At 46.9% G+C, this 25062-nt stretch overlaps 1 protein-coding gene across 3 annotated transcripts in view; it reads left to right on the top strand.

Annotated features, from left to right (window-relative positions):
- FANCI (FA complementation group I) overlaps positions 1–25062 on the top strand; it is a 297155-nt gene that overhangs the window by 255277 nt on the left and 16816 nt on the right. For 2 of the 3 annotated variants that reach the window (XM_063925787.1, XM_063925786.1), the window contains exons 32-35: positions 1123–1307; positions 2616–2672; positions 3364–3423; positions 9724–9789. In XM_063925787.1, the coding sequence (XP_063781857.1) occupies positions 1123–1307; positions 2616–2672; positions 3364–3423; positions 9724–9789 (368 nt within the window). The remainder of the gene's footprint in view (positions 1–1122; positions 1308–2615; positions 2673–3363; positions 3424–9723; positions 9790–25062) is intronic. The other variant, XM_063925788.1, reaches the window with a different exon arrangement.

Genomic DNA, 25062 nt, shown 5'->3' with positions numbered 1-25062 from the left:
CCGTGACCGGGCAGTTCTTCGAACTCGCCCTTTTTATCTACCTAAGGTGGTATCATCTTTTCATCTTAACCAAGAGATTGTGGTTCCGGCCTTTTATCGCTCTGGTTTGTCCTCCAAAGAGCGGTCTTTGGATGTGGTACAGGCTTTCTGTATTTACATAAAGAGGACTGGCTCCCTCAGGAGATCAGATACCCTTTTTGTACTTTTTGGTTTTCACAAACGTGGCTGGCCTGCGAATAAGCAGACCTTGGTCAGATGGATTAGAATGGTTATTGCACAAGCCTATGTGCAGGTTGGTGTCCCAGCTCCTGATGCTATCAAAGCCCATTCTACTCGGTCTGTTGGACCTTCTTGGGCGGCCCACCGAGGCGCGTCCTCTGAATAATTGTGCAAGGTAGCTACGTGGTCCTCAGTGAACATGTTCATCCTGTCTATGCCTTTGATACTTCCGCCTCCCAGGATGCTTCCTTTGGATGCCGGGTTCTTGTACCCGCTACAGTGCGTCCCCTCCCATGAGGAACTGCTTTAGGACATCCCCGATGTATTCCCTGTGGAATACCAGAGTACCCCACTGCAGAAAAGGAGATTTATGGTAGACTTACCATAGTTAAATCTCTTTCTGCGAGGTACACTGAATTCCACAGGGCGCCCACCATGACGCACTTAGCTTCTTTGGGTTTGTATGGCATTAGCCGCTAGTCCCTTCTCCTGTCGTGTGAATGTGGTTCTATGTGAGTAACATCTGCCGTCTCTTTTACCTGCTACTGCATTGGACTGGTTAACGAAACTGAGCACCAGTGCCTGGAGGCGGGGCTATAGAGGAGGCGGTGCAATGCATCCTGGGAACAGTCAAAGCTTTAGCCTGTTGGTGCCTCAGATCAAGATCCAACTCTACACCCCGATGTTATTCCCTGTGGAATATAGTGTACCTCGCAGAAAGAGATTTAACTATGGTAAGTCTACCATAAATCTCCTTATAGCTTATAGAAGGCAAATATTACTTGTAGATGAAGGTAAGCACCAGTTACTGTATGTACTGCAAAGGACTTTAGACAGACAATACAGGGAAAACACAGCTGAGTTCTCACCTAAAACATACTGAAACATCTTTTCTATTGCCAGGTGATGGCACTCAAGCTACAAACCCTAGAGAACCGGTAGAGAAGGCCATCATTCTCCAGCTGGGCACATTACTTACTGCATGTCATGAGTTGGTCCAGACAGCCCTACCAGCCGGAAGTTGTATGGACACTTTGCTGAAGGATCTCACAAAGATGTACACAGTCCTTACAGCCCTCGTCAAATATGTGAGTCAGTCCAACATAGTAAACAATATTTAATGCACAACATCACGCCTTTAACCAGTCTTATTATTTGATCCTTGGGGCATATATAAATGCGGGATGCGGTTATGGTCACAATACCGATGCCCGCCGGTTGGCATACCGACCAACAAGGACTAGTCCCACTTTTGGGTGTCCATGACACCCGTAGAGTGGGAATAGAACCTGTGGCGAACCTACAAGGGAAGGGGCTTCGTTGTGCTTGCCCCCGCAAGCCATCTAAAAGCCACGATCCCTGCACCGGTATGGTGACCGACGCTCACACGAGCCTAACCCTATAAATGCTTCATATGTTTTTATTCCTACATATTTGATTTTTATTACAAATGAAGAGGTTTCCTTAGAGCAGTGCTAAACACCCTCTTATATAATACTTGTCAGAAACTCACACATATACCAAAAAATAATCAGGTACCCAAGGCGCAAACACACTTAAGCAGCCACTTGAGAATGAAAGGGACACTTAACCCTTAAACAGAATACAATAGAAAAGAAAATCCTCAAATAAAAAGCGCTCAGTGCTGTTTCATATAGTTATCAAATAATGATAGTATGATACTTAGTGTCCATGTATGGAGCGAAACATTTCCAATTTCAAATGTTTCTCCTCCCGACGCTATTCTTTTGTTCTGATATGGAATAATCTTCTATCCAAAGAGGTATCTCGTGATGATATACAATAAAAAACAATAATACATGAAGTGCAATATGTCCTTAAAATCCAGAAGCTATCATAAACCCTCTCTCTCCGGAGAGAGAAGAGAGAGGAGATGCAGTAAAGCAAGAGGGGGATGCTGCTAAGCTAAGCAGTCCATAAAGAAACCGTGATATGAGGATCAACGTCTGTTAATGAGTGCGTACGGTACGCATAACTAGCCACGAAAAATCATTTTACTTATACAGCTAAAGATAATGTGCGGATTTATACACGACCTATTGTGAGTGGGGTACGCATCGTATGCTCAGTGGATTTGAAAATAGAAGTTTGAGGGTTTATGATATCTTCTGGATTTTAAGGACATATTGCACTATCATGTATTATTGTTTTTTATTGTATATCATCACGAGATACCTCTTTGGATAGAAGATTATTCCATATCAGAACAGAAGGATAGTGTCGGGAGGAGAGACATTCGAATTGGAAATTTTTCGCTCCATACATGGACACTAAGTATCATACTATCATTATTTGATAACTATATGAAACAGCACTGAGCGCTTTTTATTTGGGGATTTTTTTTTCTATTAGAAACTCACACATGTTACTTACAGTATTTGCAGGTCTGCACTAATCATGCTGGAACGATTCCTACTCGTTTAGAAAAGTTGGTAAGTTTGTGGTGATTATTGCGTACTTACTGTATGCCTATACAACTGTGCTTATCCGCAGCTTTCTCTGCTTACTGTAGGCCTATACAACTGTGCTTATCCGTAGCTTTCTCTGCTTACTGTATGCATATACAATGGTGCTTATCCGTAGCTTTCTCTGCTTACTGTATGCCTGTACAACGGTGCTTATCCGCAGCTTTCTCTGCTTACTGTATGCCTATACAACTGTGCTTATCCGCAGCTTTTTCTGCTTACTGTATGCCTATACAACTGTGCTTATCCGTAGCATTCTCTGCTTACTGTATGCCTATACAAAAGGTGCTAATCCGTAGCTTTCTCTGCTTACTGTATGCCTATACAACGGTGCTTATCCGCAGCTTTCTCTGCTTACTGTAGGCCTATACAACTGTGCTTATCCGCCGCTTTCTCTGCTTACTGTAGGCCTATACAACGGTGCTTATCCGTAGCTTTCTCTGCTTACTGTATGCCTATACAACGGTGCTTATCCGCCTCTATCTCTGCTTACTGTAAACATATACTCACTGTATATTTGTACATCTGCGCTTAGCTGCAGCTTTCTCTGCTTACTAACTGAATACCTATATAACTATTCTTAGCCAAAGCTTTCTCAGTTTGCTTGTTTACTGCATACCTATACAAGTATGTTTCACCACAGCTTTCTCACCTGCAGGTTAAGCTCTCTGGTTCGCACCTCACACCACAATGTTATGCCTTCATTACATATGCACAGGTACAGTATGTGGAACTACTCAGAGCCTTCTTTATACTTGTTGGTAACGACCATTGTCTTTTGCTTGCTGGTATCACTACTATGATGGCCTCTTCAAAGCAGTCCTGCCAAGCGGTATCTGGATGCAAGGTCAACATGGATAAGGCCGACAGTCAATAGGTCGATCACTAATGGCCGACAGTCATTAGGTCAACATGGACATACAAAAAATAGAAAATCTCATGTCAACCTTTTCCATGTCAACCTTTTTTTGTGTGTCGACCTTGTGCATGTCGACCTTTTGGGGTCGACCTTTTCCAGTTAACTTGGACAGCCATACATGTGCCAGGCAAGCATATGGGGCCAAATAATAATAGCCAGCGATTTGCAAGAGCGGACACAATTCTGGCAAGTTGGTCAGTAGATTTGAAGCGCTAATTAGTTTTGATGCATAACCAAGGTGGTCACAAAGACAATTACTAATGTATCCTGACAGCAGACAAAAGTTCCTTCCTATGGATGAATCTGCTAAATGCATCACCCCATTATTGCCATCTTGTAATTATAGCCAGGTACGTACCAAATCATGTAAGTTGGTACAGTTTAAAAATACTCCATATTTATTATTATTATTATTATTATTATTATTATTATTATTATTATCTATTAGCAGTTTCTTATCCAGCATATTCCATTGTGCTTTACAATTAGAACAACAGTAATAGACCAAAAACTGGGTAATAACAGACATCCAATTAGATGTGAAGAAACATCGGGCATGAAAAATGTATGTTTATCTCAATTTTTCCCAATGTTTTACCCATATATTTTTTTTATTTTTTTTTGCAGGCTATCCAGTTTGGTCGCCTATAAAAAAAAAAAAAAATACATTCTTTCCCGAAAACATACAGGTTCAGTGAAACCTTTATATTTTCTGTAGACAGGTCCACTGAAAACAGGGCTGTTTCCAGGGATTTGGTGTCGCCTGCCTGAGGCAGGTGAAATAAACAAAATCTCTGATAAGCCACAGCTCGCGCCATCTTATCGGGGCTAATAGGATAGCCCCCAGCTAGACAATTAGCCATGGTAATTAACTGCAGCTAATTGGATACCCCTTTAGTGTTCACTCTAGGAGTGAAAAGGGGCATGGCGCCGGACTCCGGGGGCATATCGCCCGAAACGGGGGCGCGACCACGCAAATTAGGGGGCGTGGCCACACCCACGTCATTTTAGGGGGCGGTGCGGCCCACAGACGCTACTATAGAGAGCGTCTGTGGCCGGCAACGTCACTGTTGGGGGCGTGCCCAGCACCTCCGTCGGTGCTGGGCTTCCCCCAGCGCTCTCTCAATGCGTGAATGGATGCCGCGCGCATGCGCACGGCATCTATACACGCCGGGAGGGCAGGAAGCGGGCGGCTGTTCTAGCAGGGCGCCGCAAAAGGGGCAGGGCGGGTTTTGCCTGCTAAAAAACGGGCAGGGCGCGGCGCCCTGCTAAAACAGCCTAGAGTGAACACTACCCCTTTACACTTTAAACTTTTATAAAATTGCGCCCAAAATGAGATCAGTTTGAGAAATAGTTATGCTGGGCATACACTGCCCAATTATTGGCTTGATCTGCCAATAATTATCTGATCAGGACGATAATTGAACAGTGTATTGCGGGGTTGGGTATGTGTGACATACCGACGCCGGGATCCCGGCTTTGAGATGCCCGGCGGGGGAGGAACGAGCGCAACAAAGCCTCTTGCATCCCCACAGGTTCTATTCCCACTCTATGGGTGTTGTGGGAAAAGTCCTTGTTAGTTGGCATGCCGACTGTCGGGATTGTTAGGGGGAGGGATCCCGGCGTCAGTATTGTGCCCGGCGATCACACAACTACATCCCGTATTGCGTGACCGATTAGTAATTATCGATCTTTCAGACATGCAAAACTGTCCAGCTTGTCCGATAGGGTATCCGTTTGATAGATAGTGTCTAGTTAGACAGTCAATAGATAGACACCATATGTTAGACAGACATTAGGTCGACAGGGTCAAAAGGTCGACATGAAAAAGGTAAACAGTACAAAAGGTCGACAGGTCAAAAGGTCGACATGAAAAAGATAGACAAATGTTTTTTTTTAATGTAACATGTTTTTGAACTACAGGTTGAGTATCCCATATCCAAATATTCCGAAATACGGAATATTCCGAAATACGGAATTTTTGAGTGAGAGTGAGATAGTGAAACCTTTGTTTTCTTAAGGCTCAATGTACACAAACTTTGGTTAATACACAAAGTTATTAAAATATTGTATTAAATGACCTTCAGGCTGTGTGTATAAGGTACCGTATATACTCGAGTATAAGCCGAGTTTTTCAGCACATTTTTTGTGCTGAAAAAGCCCCCCCTCGGCTTATACTCGAGTGATGGTCCAGGACCACAATGAAAAGTACCTGCTTCCGGCTGAGCGGCCAGGGCCGCCATCAAGGGGGTGCTGGGGCCACAACTGTCCCGGGCCCGGCCTCTCTGACAGCGAGTGGAGGGCCCGGGTCGCATGCCACCCGCCAGCGGTGTATTGGGCTGGAGTCTTGCTAGACAGGACCCCTTTCTTATTAGCAGCCACGGCCCGTTCTCAGTGACATCACCGCAGCCGCACTTTACATGCACAGATCAGGAAAGGCTGAGCTGTGTGACTTTGAAGCTGTGTGTGTTAGCGGCAACGGCAGTGAGGTCCGGCCGGGTGACTGTTCAGCAAGTGAGATACGCGCTGCACTGCCGCCGCTGCTGCTCTTGCTGAACAGTCACCCGGCCGGACCTCACCTCCGTTGCTGCTAACACACACAGCTTCAAAGGCACACAGCTCAGCCTTTCCCGATCTGTGCATGTAAAGTGCGGCTGCGGTGAGCATCAGCAGTGCAGTATCTCATGGCCCAGCTGCTTAACTTCCCAGTGACGGCTGATAGCTCTGCAGGACAGCAGCACCAATAGTCGTTCCTCCCTCCCAGCTGGCCTGAATGACAGCAGCTGCAGCCAAACAGCCGCCCCAAATACAGCCCTCTCACTTTTTGATGGCTGATGGCGGAACCATCCAATCAGCGGCTGGCACCGCTGAGGCTGAACAACCACTAGAAGTAAAAAGAACGTCCTCCCGACTCCCGGATGTTAGGACCATGCTGAGTGTCGTTTGGGATCCTGTGCTGTGTTTCTGGTACCACCAGTTTATCTATGCAATTTGGTAGTGTCCTGAATAATGTACAAGCTGCAAAGAGTTGATGTGCCCTGGCCGGGGGCTGCTGGCATGTATGTTAGACCCCTCCATGCCTGGGGCACAGTGGGCGGCAAGTTACTCCTCAAACAGGGATGCAATTGTACATGTGAATGTAGTGTTGTATCAGATGCTGGAGCCGCCAAATACTGTATACATGCAGTTAATGTTTGTGTGTGCATATTATATGTTTGTGTGTGTACGTGTATATATATATATATAAATCTTTTCTTGCGCATCAACGTGCTCGCTGTGCGAATGGATGTGTACGGCTAGATCTGCATTTCCCACCCTAGGCTTATACTCGAGTCAATGAGTTTTCCCAGTTTTTTGTGGTAAAATTAGGTGCCTCGGCTTATATTCGGGTCGACTTATACTCGAGTATATACGGTATATATGAAACATAAATGAATTGTGTGAATGTACACACACTTTGTTTAATGCACAAAGTTGTTAAAAATGTTGGCTAAAATTACCTTCAGGCTGTGTGTATAAGATGTATATGTAACATAAATGCATTCTGTGCTTAGACTTGGGTCCCATCTCCATGATATCTCATTATGGTATGCAATTATTCCAAAATACGGAAAAATACGATATCCAAAATACCTCTGGTCCCAAGCATTTTGGATAAGGGATACTCAACCTGTATTTCATACTTTCTCTATCCATGTCGGCATAGAGTTGGTTATAAACCTTGTGGCGAGCGCAGCGAGCCACCAATCCCGAAGCGTGACGAGCGTATGCCTTTCTACAATTGGGGGTCCCAGATGACAAAACTATCCACACAAACTGCAAAAATGCAAAAAACATGGTGTCTACCTTTTTCATGTCGACCTTTTGACCCTGTCGACCTTTTTCATGTCGACCTAATGTCTGTCTAACATATAGTGTCTATCTATTGACTGTCTAACTAGACACTATCTATCTTTCATACCGGAACCGTCCGATAGATCTGATTATTGGTCGGTGCATTTGGCAATGTATGTGCTGCCACTGTCGACCGCCTGGCATTTCCCCGGCTCTTTTACATACAAGGAATGGGGGAATGTTTCCTCCCCAGGGGAGGAAAACGGATATTGTGTTAGTATACTGTGATATATTTCATAGGGTCATATTCAGCATTATTGTCGATACTGTTCCAAATATTATCGGACTATATAAAAAAAATTCAAAATTGATCACAGTTATTCAGTAATAGACTTTGCAGGGGCAGCGGTTACTGTAACATGCTGTTCTGTCATGTTCTAGACTGCTTTGTTTTCTAAGTCCCAAAAACACACCCTTCTGTTTCTTATTCTGTGCATGCTCAGTTGTGCACTCACTTAACAATGTAAATAGCCTCCTTCCCTGCAGTGCGACGAGCGGCAAGTGAATGTCCAGCTCCACCCTCCAGAAATGTGTAAATTGAGTCAAATGTATACATAGGCTTTATATTAGGCTATTGTACATTTATATTTGTAGTTTTATACATAACCACATAAATATATAGAGAGTGCAGTTTTTCGTGAAACTTCAGGATTTTCTTTTTATAACACCATTCTGAGATGGCGTTATATAATCTTTCATATAGTGCGATGAGATGGGTATTACTAATAGTGTTATCTTCTCCGTTAACCCTTTGCTGAATAGTTGGGTTGCGTAAAATATGTGGAAACGCTCGTTTCTGCATTTTTAAGGTGAAAAATAATGTGTGGAATAGAGCCCACAGTGTATGGCCACGATATCTGATGGTTTTCAGCATGTCCGATAAAATGTCTGACACACTTCTGATAGTGTATGTCCAGCATTACTCCACAATACATGAAATAAAAGCAACTTGTTACATTCAGTCTTCACCTTTAGCTTTTTTGATATGTCCCGGATCAATAACATCTGATTGCGGTGTTATTAGTCTGGTGATCAATGAATCTTGTGACCTCTGCACTTGTGTGATATAAGCGCTGCAAGATCAGAGAGATGTATAGTAGGAGCAGGGTCCTCAATAGCACACAGTAATGATGTGAGGCTACTATAAAACCAATGCAAGAACCATGTATCGAGATGGGGGGTGCATTATTATTTACTTACATATTCTGAATCTCGGGGAATACGTACCAAGCAGGTTTTTTGATACCCCTCTTAGTTATGTTTCATCCAAGAGACAGGCTTGCAGTCTGTTCGCTATGCAACGCAGGAGTATTCATTCCAATCCCTTTTTCATCAACAGGGTCTTGGGGTTTTTACTGTTACTTCCCTTCTGTTTGTCCACGGACCCAGAGTCCTCACAGGACATTGGTTCACTTGGTTGCCTTTCTGCAAATTCAAGTAGTCAATACCATCCCATATTTGGTCGATTGTTGCAAAAAGCTCCGTCTCATGCACCTTTTTTCATACACACCTGATCTCATGCCTGGATTCTTCAATCTCAAATTCTGTTATTAATCCCAAGCAGAATTGAATTTACAGCAGTTCAGTCTGTCACTTCAAATACGACAATATCTTCTTTGGGGTGGTCTTCAGTATGCCGGCTGTCGGGATCCCGGCGCACAGTATATCGGCGTCGGAATACCGACAGCCAGCATACCAACACTTTCTCTCCCTCTTGGAGGGAGAATCGTGCCCGCAGTGTGGCGAGCGGAGCGAGGCCGCAAGGGGCTCATTTGCGCTCGCCCAGCTGTCGGAATGTCGGCAGTCGGGATTCCGGCGCCGGTATGCTTGGGAGCCTGGCCGCCGGCATACCCTACTACACCCATTCTTTGGTGACTCCACGATCCAAATCTGACTCGTAGGGCTCCATTTTCTGTCTTGACATGGAAGGTCATAACCACAGTCACTAGTCACAGACGTTAGGGTTCTGGGTTTCAATTCTGGCATTTTCAAAAACACTGAAGTCCGAAGTGGAGATGTCACTTCCGGTTTTGCTTTAAGTGGTTTACAAATTATTATTTTTTTATATATTTACAAGTTCTTCAAGTGAACACTAGAAAAAAAGTTAATAAAAAGAGATTGGTCTCATTCTGCACATATTGTACTCTTTATAGAATACCTTTGTGTATTCTGATTATATAAATAATATTTTTTACCTTCAAATAGAACATACAGAGTGAAAGTTTTTCAGGAGAAAAGAAGAAAAGGGAAGAAGCCGCTACACTTTCTACGGTACGTTGAACATATACAGTATGTACCAGCAATGGGTAGATTTCTCTGATATTGGTTTGGGGAAAGCCAGGATATCATAGAGTTAAGATAACTGGATGAATATGCAGAAAAAAATAAGAATTTACTTACCGATAATTCTATTTCTCGTAGTCCGTAGTGGATGCTGGGAACTCCGTAAGGACCATGGGGAATAGCGGCTCCGCAGGAGACTGGGCACAAAAGTAAAAGCTTTCTGACTAGCTGGTGTGCACTGGCTCCTCCCCCTATGACCCTCCTCCAAGCCTCAGTTAGGATACTGTGCCCGGACGAGCGTACATAATAAGGAAGGATCTTGAATCCCGGGTAAGACTCATACCAGCCACACCAATCACACCGTACAACTTGTGATCTGAACCCAGTTAACAGTATGATAAACGTAGGAGCCTCTGAAAAGATGGCTCACAACAATAAACAACCCGATTTCTGTAACAATAACTATATACAAGTATTGCAGACAATCCGCACTTGGGATGGGCGCCCAGCATCCACTACGGACTACGAGAAATAGAATTATCGGTAAGTAAATTCTTATTTTCTCTGACGTCCTAGTGGATGCTGGGAACTCCGTAAGGACCATGGGGATTATACCAAAGCTCCCAAACGGGCGGGAGAGTGCGGATGACTCTGCAGCACCGAATGAGAGAACTCCAGGTCCTCCTCAGCCAGGGTATCAAATTTGTAAAATTTAGCAAACGTGTTTGCCCCTGACCAAGTAGCTGCTCGGCAAAGTTGTAAAGCCGAGACCCCTCGGGCAGCCGCCCAAGATGAGCCCACTTTCCTTGTGGAATGGGCTTTTACAGATTTTGGCTGTGGCAGGCCTGCCACAGAATGTGCAAGCTGAATTGTACTACAAATCCAACGAGCAATCGTCTGCTTAGAAGCAGGAGCACCCAGCTTGTTGGGTGCATACAGGATAAACAGCGAGTCAGATTTTCTGACTCCAGCCGTCCTGGAAACATATATTTTCAGGGCCCTGACTACGTCCAGCAACTTGGAGTCCTCCAAGTCCCTAGTAGCCGCAGGCACCACAATAGGCTGGTTCATGTGAAACGCTGAAACCACCTTAGGGAGAAATTGAGGGCGAGTCCTCAGTTCTGCCCTGTCTGAATGAAAAATTAGGTAAGGGCTTTTATATGACAAAGCCGCCAATTCTGAGACACGCCTGGCTGAAGCCAGGGCTAACAGCATGACCACTTTCCATGTGAGATATTTCAATTCCACAGTGGTGAGTGGTTCAAACCAATGTGATTTTAGGAGACTCAACACTACATTGAGATCCCAAGGTGCCACTGGAGGCACAAAAGGAGGCTGTATATGCAGTACCCCTTTGACAAACGTCTGAACTTCAGGCACTGAAGCCAGTTCTTTTTGGAAGAAGATCGACCGGGCCGAAATTTGAACCTTAATGGACCCTAATTTTAGGCCCATAGATAGTCCTGTTTGCAGGAAATGCAGGAAACGACCCAGTTGAAATTCCTCTGTAGGGGCCTTCTTGGCCTCACACCACGCAACATATTTTCGCCAAATGCGGTGATAATGTTTTGCGGTTACATCCTTTCTGGCCTTGACCAGGGTAGGGATGACTTCATCTGGAATGCCTTTTTCCCTCAGGATCCGGTTTTCAACCTCCATGCCGTCAAACGCGGCCGCGGTAAGTCTTGGAACAGACAAGGTCCCTGCTGGAGCAGGTCCTTCCTTAGAGGTAGAGGCCACGGGTCCTCTGTGAGCATCTCTTGAAGTTCCGGGTACCAAGTCCTTCTTGGCCAATCCGGAGCCACGAGTATAGTTCTTACTCCTCTCCGTCTTATAATTCTCAATACCTTGGGTATGAGAGGCAGAGGAGGGAACACATACACTGACTGGTACACCCACGGTGTTACCAGAGCGTCCACAGCTATTGCCTGAGGGTCCCTTGACCTGGCGCAATACCTGTCTAGTTTTTTGTTGAGGCGGGATGCCATCATGTCCACCTTTGGTTTTTCCCAACGGTTTACAATCATGTGGAAGACTTCTGGATGAAGTCCCCACTCTCCCGGGTGGAGGTCGTGTCTGCTGAGGAAGTCTGCTTCCCAGTTGTCCACTCCCGGAATGAACACTGCTGACAGTGCTATCACATGATTTTCCGCCCAGCGAAGAATCCTTGCAGCTTCTGCCATTGCCCTCCTGCTTCTTGTGCCGCCCTGTCTGTTTACGTGGGCGACTGCCGTGATGTTGTCCGATTGGATCAATACCGACTGACCCTGAAGCAGTGGCCTTGCTTGGCTTAGGGCATTGTAAATTGCCCTTAGTTCCAGGATATTTATGTGAAGAGACGTTTCCATGCTTGACCACAAGCCCTGGAAATTTCTTCCCTGTGTGACTGCTCCCCAGCCTCTCAGGCTGGCATCCGTGGTCACCAGAATCCAGTCCTGAATGCCGAATCTGCGGCCCTCTAGAAGATGAGCACTCTGCAACCACCACAGGAGAGACACCCTTGTCCTTGGAGATAGGGTTATCCGCTGATGCATCTGAAGATGCGATCCGGACCATTTGTCCAGCAGATCCCACTGAAAAGTTCTTGCATGGAATCTTCCGAATGGAATCGCTTCGTAAGAAGCCACCATCTTTCCCAGGACCCTTGTGCATTGATGCACTGACACTTGTCCTGGTTTCAGGAGGTTCCTGACTAGCTCGGATAACTCCCTGGCCTTCTCCTCCGGGAGAAACACCTTTTTCTGGACTGTGTCCAGAATCATCCCTAGGAACAGTAGACGTGTTGTTGGAATCAGCTGCGATTTTGGAATATTTAGAATCCACCCGTGCTGACGTAGCACCACCTGAGATAGTGCTACTCCGACCTCTAACTGTTCCCTGGATCTTGCCCTTATCAGGAGATCGTCCAAGTAAGGGATAATTAAGACGCCTTTTCTTCGAAGAAGAATCATCATTTCGGCCATTACCTTGGTAAAGACCCGTGGTGCCGTGGACAATCCAAACGGCAGCGTCTGAAACTGATAATGACAGTTCTGTACCACAAACCTGAGGTACCCTTGGTGAGAAGGGTAGATTGGGACATGGAGATAAGCATCTTTGATGTCCAGAGACACCATATAGTCCCCTTCTTCCAGGTTCGCTATCACTGCTCTGAGTGATTCCATCTTGAATTTGAACCTTTTTATGTAAGTGTTCAATGATTTCAGATTTAAAATCGGTCTCACCGAGCCGTCCGGCTTCGGTACCACAAACAGCGTGGAATAATACCCCTTTCCCTGTTGTAGGAGGGGTACCTTGATTATCACCTGCTGGGAATACAGCTTGTGAATAGCTTCCAATACTGCCTCCCTGTCGGAGGGAGACGTTGGTAGAGCAGACTTCAGGAACCGGCGAGGGGGAGACGTCTCGAATTCCAATTTGTACCCCTGTGATACTACCTGCAGGATCCAGGGGTCCACTTGCGAGTGAGCACACTGCGCGTTGAAATTTTTGAGACGGGCCCCCACCGTGCCTGAGTCCGCTTGTAAAGCCCCAGCGTCATGCTGAAGACTTGGCAGAAGCGGGGGAGGACTTCTGATCCTGGGAAGAGGCTGCCTGCTGCAGTCTTTTTCCCCTTCCTCTGCCCCGGGGCAGAAATGAGTGGCCTTTTGCCCGCTTGCCCTTATGGGGACGAAAGGACTGAGTTTGAAAAGACGGTGTCTTTTTCTGCTGAGAGGTGACCTGGGGTAAAAAGGTGGATTTTCCAGCCGTCGCCGTGGCCACCAGGTCTGACAGACCGACCCCAAATAACTCCTCCCCTTTATACGGCAAAACTTCCACATGCCGTTTGGAATCCGCATCACCTGACCACTGTCGTGTCCATAAACTTCTTCTGGCAGAAATGGACAACGCACTTACTCTTGATGCCAGGGTGCAAATATCCCTCTGTGCATCTCGCATATATAGTAATGCATCCTTTAAATGCTCTATAGTCAATAATATACTGTCCCTATCCAGGGTATCAATATTTTCAGTCAGGGAATCCGACCAAGCCACTCCAGCGCTGCACATCCAGGCTGAGGCGATTGCTGGTCGTAGTATAACACCAGTATGTGTGTATATACCGTTTAGGATATTTTCCAGCTTTCTATCAGCTGGTTCCTTGAGGGCGGCCGTATCAGGAGACGGTAACGCCACTTGTTTTGATAAGCGTGTGAGCGCCTTATCTACCCTAGGGGGTGTTTCCCAACGCGCCCTAACCTCTGGCGGGAAAGGGTATAATGCCAATAATTTATTAGAAATCAGCAGTTTTTTATCGGGGGAAACCCACGCTTTGTCACGCACTTCATTTAATTAATCTGATTCAGGAAAAACTATGGGTAGTTTTTTCACACCCCACATAATACCCCTTTTTGTGGTACTTGTAGTATCAGAAATGTTCAAAGCCTCCTTCATTGCCGTGATCATGTAACGTGTGGCCCTACTGGACATTACGTTTGTCTCGTCACCGTCGACACTGGAGTCAGTATCCGTGTCTGGGTCTGTGTCGACCATCTGAGGTAACGGGCGCTTTAGAGCCCCTGACGGTGTTTGAGACGCCTGGACAGGCACTAACTGATTTGCCGGCTGTCTCATGTCGTCAACAGTTTTTTGCAAAGTGCTGACACTGTCACGTAATTCCTTCCATACTACCATCCAGTCAGGTGTCGACTCCCTAGGGGGTGACATCACTATTACAGGCAATTGCTCCGCCTCCACATCATTTTCCTCCTCATACATGTCGACACAATCGTACCGACACACAGCACACACACAGGGAATGCTCTGATAGAGGACAGGACCCCACGAGCCCTTTGGGGAGACAGAGGGAGAGTTTGCCAGCACACACCAGAGCGCTATATATATGCAGGGATAACCTTATATAAGTGTTTCTCTATCGTCCTAAGTGGATGCTGGGGTTCCTGAAAGGACCATGGGGAATAGCGGCTCCGCAGGAGACAGGGCACAAAAAAGTAAAGCTTTTACCAGATCAGGTGGTGTGCACTGGCTCCTCCCCCTATGACCCTCCTCCAGACTCCAGTTAGATTTTGTGCCCGAACGAGAAGGGTGCAATCTAGGTGGCTCTCCTAAAGAGCTGCTTAGAGAAAGTTTAGCTTAGGTTTTTTACTTTACAGTGAGTCCTGCTGGCAACAGGATCACTGCAACGAGGGACTTAGGGGAGAAGTAGTGAACTCACCTGCGTGCAGAGTGGATTTGCTGCTTGGCTACTGGACACTAGCTCCAGAGGGACGATCACAGGTACAGCCTGGATGGTCACCGGAGCCGCGCCGCCGGCCCCCTTGCAGACGCTGAAGAGAGAAGAGGTCCAAAATCGGCGGCTGAAGACTCCTGAGTCTTCATAAAGGTAGCGCACAGCACTGCAGCTGTGCGCCATTTTCCTCTCAGCACACTTCACACAACAGTCACTGAGGGTGCAGAGCGCTGGGGGGGGCGCTCTGAGAGGCAAATAAAAACCTTATTAGAGGCAAAAAATACCTCACATATAGCCCACAGAGGCTATATGGAGATATTTAACCCCTGCCTAACTTCAAAAATAGCGGGAGACGAGCCCGCCGTAAAAGGGGCGGGGCCTATCTCCTCAGCACACAGCGCCATTTTCTCTCACAGAAAAGCTGGAGAGAAGGCTCCCAGGCTCTCCCCTGCACTGCACTACAGATACAGGGTTAAAACAGAGAGGGGGGGCACTGATTTTGGCGATATTGTATATATATAAAAGATGCTATAAGGGAGAAACACTTATATAAGGTTGTCCCTATATAATTATAGCGTTTTTGGTGTGTGCTGGCAGACTCTCCCTCTGTCTCCCCAAAGGGCTAGTGGGTCCTGTCCTCTGTCAGAGCATTCCCGGTGTGTGTGCTGTGTGTCGGTACGTGTGTGTCGACATGTATGAGGACGATGTTGGTGAGGAGGCGGAGAAATTGCCTGTAATGGTGATGTCACTCTCTAGGGAGTCGACACCGGAATGGATGGCTTATTTAGAGAATTACGTGAGAATGTCAACACGCTGCAAGGTCGGTTGACGACATGAGACGGCCGACAATCTATTAGGACCGGTCCAGGCGTCTCAGAAACACATTTACCTCAGTCGGTCGACACAGACACAGACACGGACACTGAATACAGTGTCGACGGTGAATAAACAAACGTATTTCTCATTAGGGCCACACGTTAAGGGCAATGAAGGAGGTGTTACGTGTTTCTGATACTACAAGTACCACAAGAAAGGGTATTATGTGGGAGTGAAAAAACTACCTGTAGTTTTTCCTGAATCAGATAAAATAAAATGAAGTGTGTGATGATGCGTAGGGTTACCCCGATAGCAAATATTGGCGTTATACCCTTTCCCGCCAGAAATTAGGGAAACACCCCTTAGGGTGATAAGGCGCTCACACGCTTATCAAGTGGCGTTACCGTCTCCAGATACGGCCGCCCTCAAGGAGCCAGCTGATAGGAAGCTGAAAAAATATCCTAAAAAGTATATACACACATACGGTGGTTATACTGCGACCAGCGATCGCCATCAGCCTGGAGATGCAGTGCTGGGTTGGCTTGGTCGGTTTCCCTGACTGAAAATATTTTATTCATGTAGAGCATTTAATAGGATGCATTCTATATATATGTATGTGAGATGCACAGAGGGATATTTGCTCTCTGGCATCAAGATAAGTGCGTTGTCCATATCTCCCAGAAGATGTCAGGGACACGACAGTGGTCAGGTGATACAGATCCCATACGGCAGATGGAAGTATTGCTGTATAAAGGGAAGGAGTTATTTGGGGGTCGGTCCATCGGACCTGGGGACCACAGCAACAGCTGGGAAATCCAACCTTTTTTACCCCAAGTTACATCTCAGCTAAAAAAGACACCGTCTTTTCAGCCTCAATCTTTCCTTTCCCATGAGGGCATGCAGGCAAAAGGCCAGTCATATCTGCCCAGACATAGAGGTAAGGGAAGTAGACTGCAGCAGGCAGCCCTTTCCCAGGAAAAGAAGCCCTCCACCGCGTCTGCCAAGTCCTCAGCATGACGCTGGGGCCGTGCAAGCGGACTCAAGGTGGGGGGGTAGTCTCAAGAGTCTCAGGGCGCAGTGGGATCACTCGCAAGTTGACCCCTAGATCGTACGAGTATTATCCCAGGGGTAAAGATTGGAGAGTCGAGACATCTTCTCCTCGCAGGTTCCTGAAGTCTGCTTTACCAACGGCTCCCTCCGACAGGGAGGCAGCATTGGAAACAATTCACAAGCTGTATATCCAGCAGGTGATAATCAAAGTACCCCTCCTACGACAAGGAAAAGGGTATTATTTTTCCACACTATATTGTGGTACTGAAGCCAGACGGCTTGGTGACACATAGTCTAAATCTAATATGTTTTGAACACTTACATAAAAGGTTCAAATCGAGATAAAGTCACTCAGAGCAGTGATAGCGAACCGGAAAAAAGGGGACTATATGGTGTCCCTGGACATCAAGGATTACCTCCATGTCCAAATTTTGTCCTTCTCATCAAGGGTACCTCTGGTTCGTGGTACAGAACTGTCAATATCAGTTTCAGACGATGCCGTTTGAATTATCCACGGCACCCCGGGCCTTTTTACCAAGGTAATGGCCGAAAAGATGTTTCTTCAAAGAAAAAAGGCATCTAAATTATCCCTTACTTGCACGACCTAAAAAGGGCAAGTTCCAGAGAACAGTTGGAGGTCGGAAGAGCACTATCTAAAGTAGTTCTTCGACGGCACGACTGGATTCTAAATATTCCAAGAATCGCAGCTGTTTTCCGACGATACGTCTGCTGTTCCTAGGGATGATTCTGGACACGGTTCAGAAAAAGGTTTTTCTTCCCGAGAAAAAAGCCAAGGAGTTATCCGACCTGTCAGGAACCTCCTAAAACCAGGAAAGGTGTCTGTACATCAATGCACAAGAGTCCTGGGAAAAATGGTGGCTTTTTACGAAGCAATTCCATTCGGCAGATTCCATGCAACAATTTTCCAAAGGGATCTGTTGGACAAATGGTCAGGGTCGCATCCTCAGATGCACCTGCGAATAACCCTGTCGCCAAGGACAAGGGTATATCTTCTGTGGTGGTTGCAAAAGGCTCATCTATTGGAGGGCCGCAGATTCGGCATACAGGATTTGATCCTGGTGACCACGGACGCCAGCCTGAGAGGTTGGGGAGCAGTCACACAAGGAAGAAACTTCCAGGGGGTATGGACGAACCTGGGAAAGTCTCTTCACATAAACATTCTGGTACTAAGAGCAATCTAAAATGCTCTAAGCCAGGCGGAACCACTCCTGCAAGGAAAACCGGTGTTGATTCAGTCGGACAACATCACGGCGGTCGCCCATGTAAACAGACAGGGCGGCACAAGAAGCAGGAGTGCAATGGCAGAAGCTGCCAAGATTCTTCGCTGGGCGGAGAATCACGTAATAGCACTGTCAGCAGTGTTCTTCCCGGGCGTGGACAACTGGGAAGCAGACTTCCTCAGCAGACACGATATTCACCCGGGAGAGGGGGGTCTTCATCCAGAAGTCTTCCACATGCTAATAAACTGTTGGGAAAGACCAATGGTAGACATGATGGCGTCTCGCCTCAACAAGAAACTGGACAAGTATTGCGCCAGGTCAAGAGATCCACAGGCAATAGCTGTGGACGCACTGGTAACACCTTGGGTGTACAAATCAGTATATGTGTTTCCTCCTCTGCCTCTCATACCAAAGGTATTGAAGATTATACGGTGAAGAGGAGTAAGAACAATACTAGTGGCTCCGGATTGGCCAAGAAGGACTTGGTACCCGGAACTTCAAGAGTTGGTCACGGACGACCCGTGCCCTCTACTTCTGAGAAGGGACCTGCTACAACAGGGTCCCTGTCTCTTTCAAGACTTACCGCGGCTGCGTTTGACGGCATGGCGGTTGAACGCCAGATCCTAAAAGGGAAAGGCATTCCAGAAGAAGTCATTCCTACCTTGATTAAGGCAAGGAAGGAAGTCACCGCGAAACATTATCACCGCATTTGGCGAAAATATGTCGCGTGGTGCGAGGATCGGAGTGTTCCGACGGAGGAATTTCAACTGGGTCGTTTCCTACATTTCCTACAATCAGGATTGTCTATGGGTCTCAAATTGAGATCTATTAAGGTTCAAATTTCGGCCCTGTCAATATTCTTCCAAAAAGAATTGGCCTCAGTTCCTGAGGTACAGACTTTTGTTAAAGGAGTACTGCATATACAGCCTCCTGTGGTGCCTCCGGTGGCACCGTGGGATCTAAATGTAGTTTTAGATTTCCTCAAATCCCATTGGTTTGAACCATTGAAAAAGGTGGATTTTAAATATCTCACATGGAAAGTGACTATGTTACTGGCCCTGGCTTCCGCCAGGAAAGTATCTGAATTGGCGGCTTTATCTTATAAAAGCCCTTATCTAATCTTCCATTCGGATAGGGCAGAACTGAGGACTCGTCCGCATTTTCTCCCTAAGGTGGTATCAGCGTTTCACCTGAACCAACCTATTGTGGTGCCTGCGGCCACTGGCGACTTGGAGGACTCCAAGTTGTTGGACGTTGTCAGAGCCTTAAAAATATACATTTCAAGGACGGCTGAAGTCAGAAAATCTGACTCGCTGTTGATACTATATGCACACAACAAGTTGGGTGCCCCTGCTTCTAAGCAGACGATTGCTCGTTGGATTTGTAACACAATTCAACTTGCTCATTCTGTGGCAGGCCTGCCACAGCCTAAATCTGTTAAGGCCCATTCCACAAGGAAGGTGGGCTCATCTTGGGCGGCTGCCCGAGGGGTCTCGGCATTACAATTCTGCCGAGCAGCTACGTGGTCGGGGGAAAACACGTTTGTAAAATTCTACAAATTTGATACCCTGGCAAAAGAGGACTTGGAATTCTCTCATTCGGTGCTGCAGAGTCATCCGCACTCTCCCGCCCGTTTGGGAGCTTTGGTATAATCCCCATGGTCCTTTCAGGAACCCCAGCATCCACTTAGGACGATAGAGAAAATAAGAATTTACTTACCGATAATTCTATTTCTCGGAGTCCGTAGTGGATGCTGGGCGCCCATCCCAAGTGCGGATTATCTGCAATACTGTACATAGTTATTGTTAACAAATTCGGGTTATATTGTTAAGGAGCCATCTTTAAGAGGCTCTTTCTGTTATCATACTGTTAACTGGGTTTAGATCACAAGTTGTACGGTGTGATTGGTGTGGCTGGTATGAGTCTTACCCGGGATTCAAATTGCCTCCCTTATTGTGTACGCTCGTCCGGGCACAGTACCTAACTGGAGTCTGGAGGAGGGTCATAGGGGGAGGAGCCAGTGCACACCACCTGATCTGGTAAAAGCTTTACTTTTTTGTGCCCTGTCTCCTGCGGAGCCGCTATTCCCCATGGTCCTTTCAGGAACCCCAGCATCCACTACGGACTCCGAGAAATAGAATTATCGGTAAGTAAATTCTTATTTTCTCCCTTCTATAGCTGCTGTATATGTATTTTCTGCCAATTAGTGCCCCCCCCTCTCTTGTTTTACCCTGATTCTGTAGCAGGACTGCAGGGTAGAGTCAGGGAGCCGTCCTTCCAGCGGAGCTGTGAGGGAAAATGGCGCTTGTGTGCTGAGGAGATAGGCTCCGTCCCCTTTTCGGCGGCCTTTTCTCCCGCTTTTTTTAGGAAAACTGGCAGGGGTTAAATGCATCCATATAGCCCAGGAGCTATATGTGATGCATTTCTTTAGCCATATAAGGTTTAAAACATGTTTTATTGCGTCTCAGGGCGCTCCCCCCCAGCGCCCTGCACCCTCAGTGACCGGAGTGTGAAGTGTGCTGAGAGCAATGGCGCACAGCTGCAGTGCTGTGCGCTACCTTATTGAAGACAGGAACGTCTTCTGCCGCCGATTTTTCCGGACCTCTTCGCTCTTCTGGCTCTGTAAGGGGGCCGGCGGCGCGGCTCCGGGACCCATCCAGGCTGAACCTGTGATCGTCCCTCTGGAGCTAATGTCCAGTAGCCAAGAAGCCCAATCCACTCTGCATGCAGGTGAGTTCGCTTCTTCTCCCCTTAGTCCCACGATGCAGTGAGCCTGTTGCCAGCAGGTCTCACTGAAAATAAAAAAAAAAATAAGAATTTACTTACCGATAATTCTATTTCTCGGAGTCCGTAGTGGATGCTGGGGTTCCTGAAAGGACCATGGGGAATAGCGGCTCCGCAGGAGACAGGGCACAAAAAAGTAAAGCTTTTACCAGATCAGGTGGTGTGCACTGGCTCCTCCCCCTATGACCCTCCTCCAGACTCCAGTTAGGTACTGTGCCCGGACGAGCGTACACAATAAGGGAGGCAATTTGAATCCCGGGTAAGACTCATACCAGCCACACCAATCACACCGTACAACTTGTGATCTAAACCCAGTTAACAGTATGATAACAGAAAGAGCCTCTTAAAGATGGCTCCTTAACAATATAACCCGAATTTGTTAACAATAACTATGTACAGTATTGCAGATAATCCGCACTTGGGATGGGCGCCCAGCATCCACTACGGACTCCGAGAAATAGAATTATCGGTAAGTAAATTCTTATTTTCTCTATCGTCCTAAGTGGATGCTGGGGTTCCTGAAAGGACCATGGGGATTATACCAAAGCTCCCAAACGGGCGGGAGAGTGCGGATGACTCTGCAGCACCGAATGAGAGAATTCCAAGTCCTCTTTTGCCAGGGTATCAAATTTGTAGAATTTTACAAACGTGTTTTCCCCCGACCACGTAGCTGCTCGACAGAATTGTAATGCCGAGACCCCTCGGGCAGCCGCCCAAGATGAGCCCACCTTCCTTGTGGAATGGGCCTTAACAGATTTAGGCTGTGGCAGGCCTGCCACAGAATGAGCAAGTTGAATTGTGTTACAAATCCAACGAGCAATCGTCTGCTTAGAAGCAGGGGCACCCAACTTGTTGGGTGCATATAGTATCAACAGCGAGTCAGATTTTCTGACTTCAGCCGTCCTTGAAATGTATATTTTTAAGGCTCTGACAACGTCCAACAACTTGGAGTCCTCCAAGTCGCCAGTGGCCGCAGGCACCACAATAGGTTGGTTCAGGTGAAACGCTGATACCACCTTAGGGAGAAAATGCGGACGAGTCCTCAGTTCTGCCCTATCCGAATGGAAGATTAGATAAGGGCTTTTATAAGATAAAGCCGCCAATTCAGATACTCTCCTGGCGGAAGCCAGGGCCAGTAACATAGTCACTTTCCATGTGAGATATTTAAAATCCACCTTTTTCAATGGTTCAAACCAATGGGATTTGAGGAAATCTAAAACTACATTTAGATCCCACGGTGCCACCGGAGGCACCACAGGAGGCTGTATATGCAGTACTCCTTTAACAAAAGTCTGTACCTCAGGAACTGAGGCCAATTCTTTTTGGAAGAATATTGACAGGGCCGAAATTTGAACCTTAATAGATCTCAATTTGAGACCCATAGACAATCCTGATTGTAGGAAATGTAGGAAACGACCCAGTTGAAATTCCTCCGTCGGAACACTCCGATCCTCGCACCACGCGACATATTTTCGCCAAATGCGGTGATAATGTTTCGCGGTGACTTCCTTCCTTGCCTTAATCAAGGTAGGAATGACTTCTTCTGGAATGCCTTTCCCTTTTAGGATCTGGCGTTCAACCGCCATGCCGTCAAACGCAGCCGCGGTAAGTCTTGAAAGAGACAGGGACCCTGTTGTAGCAGGTCCCTTCTCAGAAGTAGAGGGCACGGGTCGTCCGTGACCAACTCTTGAAGTTCCGGGTACCAAGTCCTTCTTGGCCAATCCGGAGCCACTAGTATTGTTCTTACTCCTCCTCACCGTATAATCTTCAATACCTTTGGTATGAGAGGCAGAGGAGGAAACACATATACTGATTTGTACACCCAAGGTGTTACCAGTGCGTCCACAGCTATTGCCTGTGGATCTCTTGACCTGGCGCAATACTTGTCCAGTTTCTTGTTGAGGCGAGACGCCATCATGTCTACCATTGGTCTTTCCCAACAGTTTATTAGCATGTGGAAGACTTCTGGATGAAGACCCCCCTCTCCCGGGTGAATATCGTGTCTGCTGAGGAAGTCTGCTTCCCAGTTGTCCACGCCCGGGAAGAACACTGCTGACAGTGCTATTACGTGATTCTCCGCCCAGCGAAGAATCTTGGCAGCTTCTGCCATTGCACTCCTGCTTCTTGTGCCGCCCTGTCTGTTTACATGGGCGACCGCCGTGATGTTGTCCGACTGAATCAACACCGGTTTTCCTTGCAGGAGTGGTTCCGCCTGGCTTAGAGCATTTTAGATTGCTCTTAGTACCAGAATGTTTATGTGAAGAGACTTTTCCAGGTTCGTCCATACCCCCTGGAAGTTTCTTCCTTGTGTGACTGCTCCCCAACCTCTCAGGCTGGCGTCCGTGGTCACCAGGATCAAATCCTGTATGCCGAATCTGCGGCCCTCCAATAGATGAGCCTTTTGCAACCACCACAGAAGATATACCCTTGTCCTTGGCGACAGGGTTATTCGCAGGTGCATCTGAGGATGCGACCCTGACCATTTGTCCAACAGATCCCTTTGGAAAATTCTTGCATGGAATCTGCCGAATGGAATTGCTTCGTAAAAAGCCACCATTTTTCCCAGGACTCTTGTGCATTGATGTACAGACACCTTTCCTGGTTTTAGGAGGTTCCTGACAGGTCGGATAACTCCTTGGCTTTTTCCTCGGGAAGAAAAACCTTTTTCTGAACCGTGTCCAGAATCATCCCTAGGAACAGCAGACGTATCGTCGGAAAACAGCTGCGATTCTTGGAATATTTAGAATCCAGTCGTGCCGTCGAAGAACTACTTTAGATAGTGCTCTTCCGACCTCCAACTGTTCTCTGGAACTTGCCCTTTTTAGGTCGTGCAAGTAAGGGATAATTTAGATGCCTTTTTTCTTTGAAGAAACATCTTTTCGGCCATTACCTTGGTAAAAAGGCCCGGGGTGCCGTGGATAATTCAAACGGCATCGTCTGAAACTGATATTGACAGTTCTGTACCACGAACCAGAGGTACCCTTGATGAGAAGGACAAAATTTGGACATGGAGGTAATCCTTGATGTCCAGGGACACCATATAGTCCCCTTTTTTCCGGTTCGCTATCACTGCTCTGAGTGACTTTATCTCGATTTGAACCTTTTATGTAAGTGTTCAAAACATTTTAGATTTAGACTATGTGTCACCAAGCCGTCTGGCTTCAGTACCACAATATAGTGTGGAAAAATAATACCCTTTTCCTTGTCGTAGGAGGGGTACTTTGATTATCACCTGCTGGATATACAGCTTGTGAATTGTTTCCAATGCTGCCTCCCTGTCGGAGGGAGCCGTTGGTAAAGCAGACTTCAGGAACCTGCGAGGAGAAGATGTCTCGACTCTCCAATCTTTACCCCTGGGATAATACTCGTACGATCTAGGGGTCAACTTGCGAGTGATCCCACTGCGCCCTGAGACTCTTGAGACTACCCCCCCACCTTGAGTCCGCTTGCACGGCCCCAGCGTCATGCTGAGGACTTGGCAGACGCGGTGGAGGGCTTCTTTTCCTGGGAAAGGGCTGCCTGCTGCAGTCTACTTCCCTTACCTCTATGTCTGGGCAGATATGACTGGCCTTTTGCCTGCATGCCCTCATGGGAAAGGAAAGATTGAGGCTGAAAAGACGGTGTCTTTTTTAGCTGAGATGTAACTTGGGGTAAAAAAGGTTGGATTTCCCAGCTGTTGCTGTGGTCCCCAGGTCCGATGGACCGACCCCCAAATAACTCCTTCCCTTTATACAGCAATACTTCCATCTGCCGTATGGGATCTGTATCACCTGACCACTGTCGTGTCCCTGACATCTTCTGGGAGATATGGACAACGCACTTATCTTGATGCCAGAGAGCAAATATCCCTCTGTGCATCTCACATACATATATATAGAATGCATCCTATTAAATGCTCTACATGAATAAAATATTTTCAGTCAGGGAATCCGACCAAGCCAACCCAGCACTGCATCTCCAGGCTGATGGCGATCGCTGGTCGCAGTATAACCACCGTATGTGTGTATATACTTTTTAGGATATTTTTCCAGCTTCCTATCAGCTGGCTCCTTGAGGGCGGCCGTATCTGGAGACGGTAACGCCACTTGATAAGCGTGTGAGCGCCTTATCACCCTAAGGGGTGTTTCCCAACGTACCCTA

The sequence above is a fragment of the Pseudophryne corroboree genome, chromosome 6, assembly GCF_028390025.1.
Source record: "Pseudophryne corroboree isolate aPseCor3 chromosome 6, aPseCor3.hap2, whole genome shotgun sequence".
NCBI lineage: Eukaryota > Metazoa > Chordata > Amphibia > Anura > Myobatrachidae > Pseudophryne > Pseudophryne corroboree.
The sequence above is the reverse complement of the archived record's forward strand: the minus strand, read 5'-3'. Positions and strand labels throughout refer to the sequence as shown.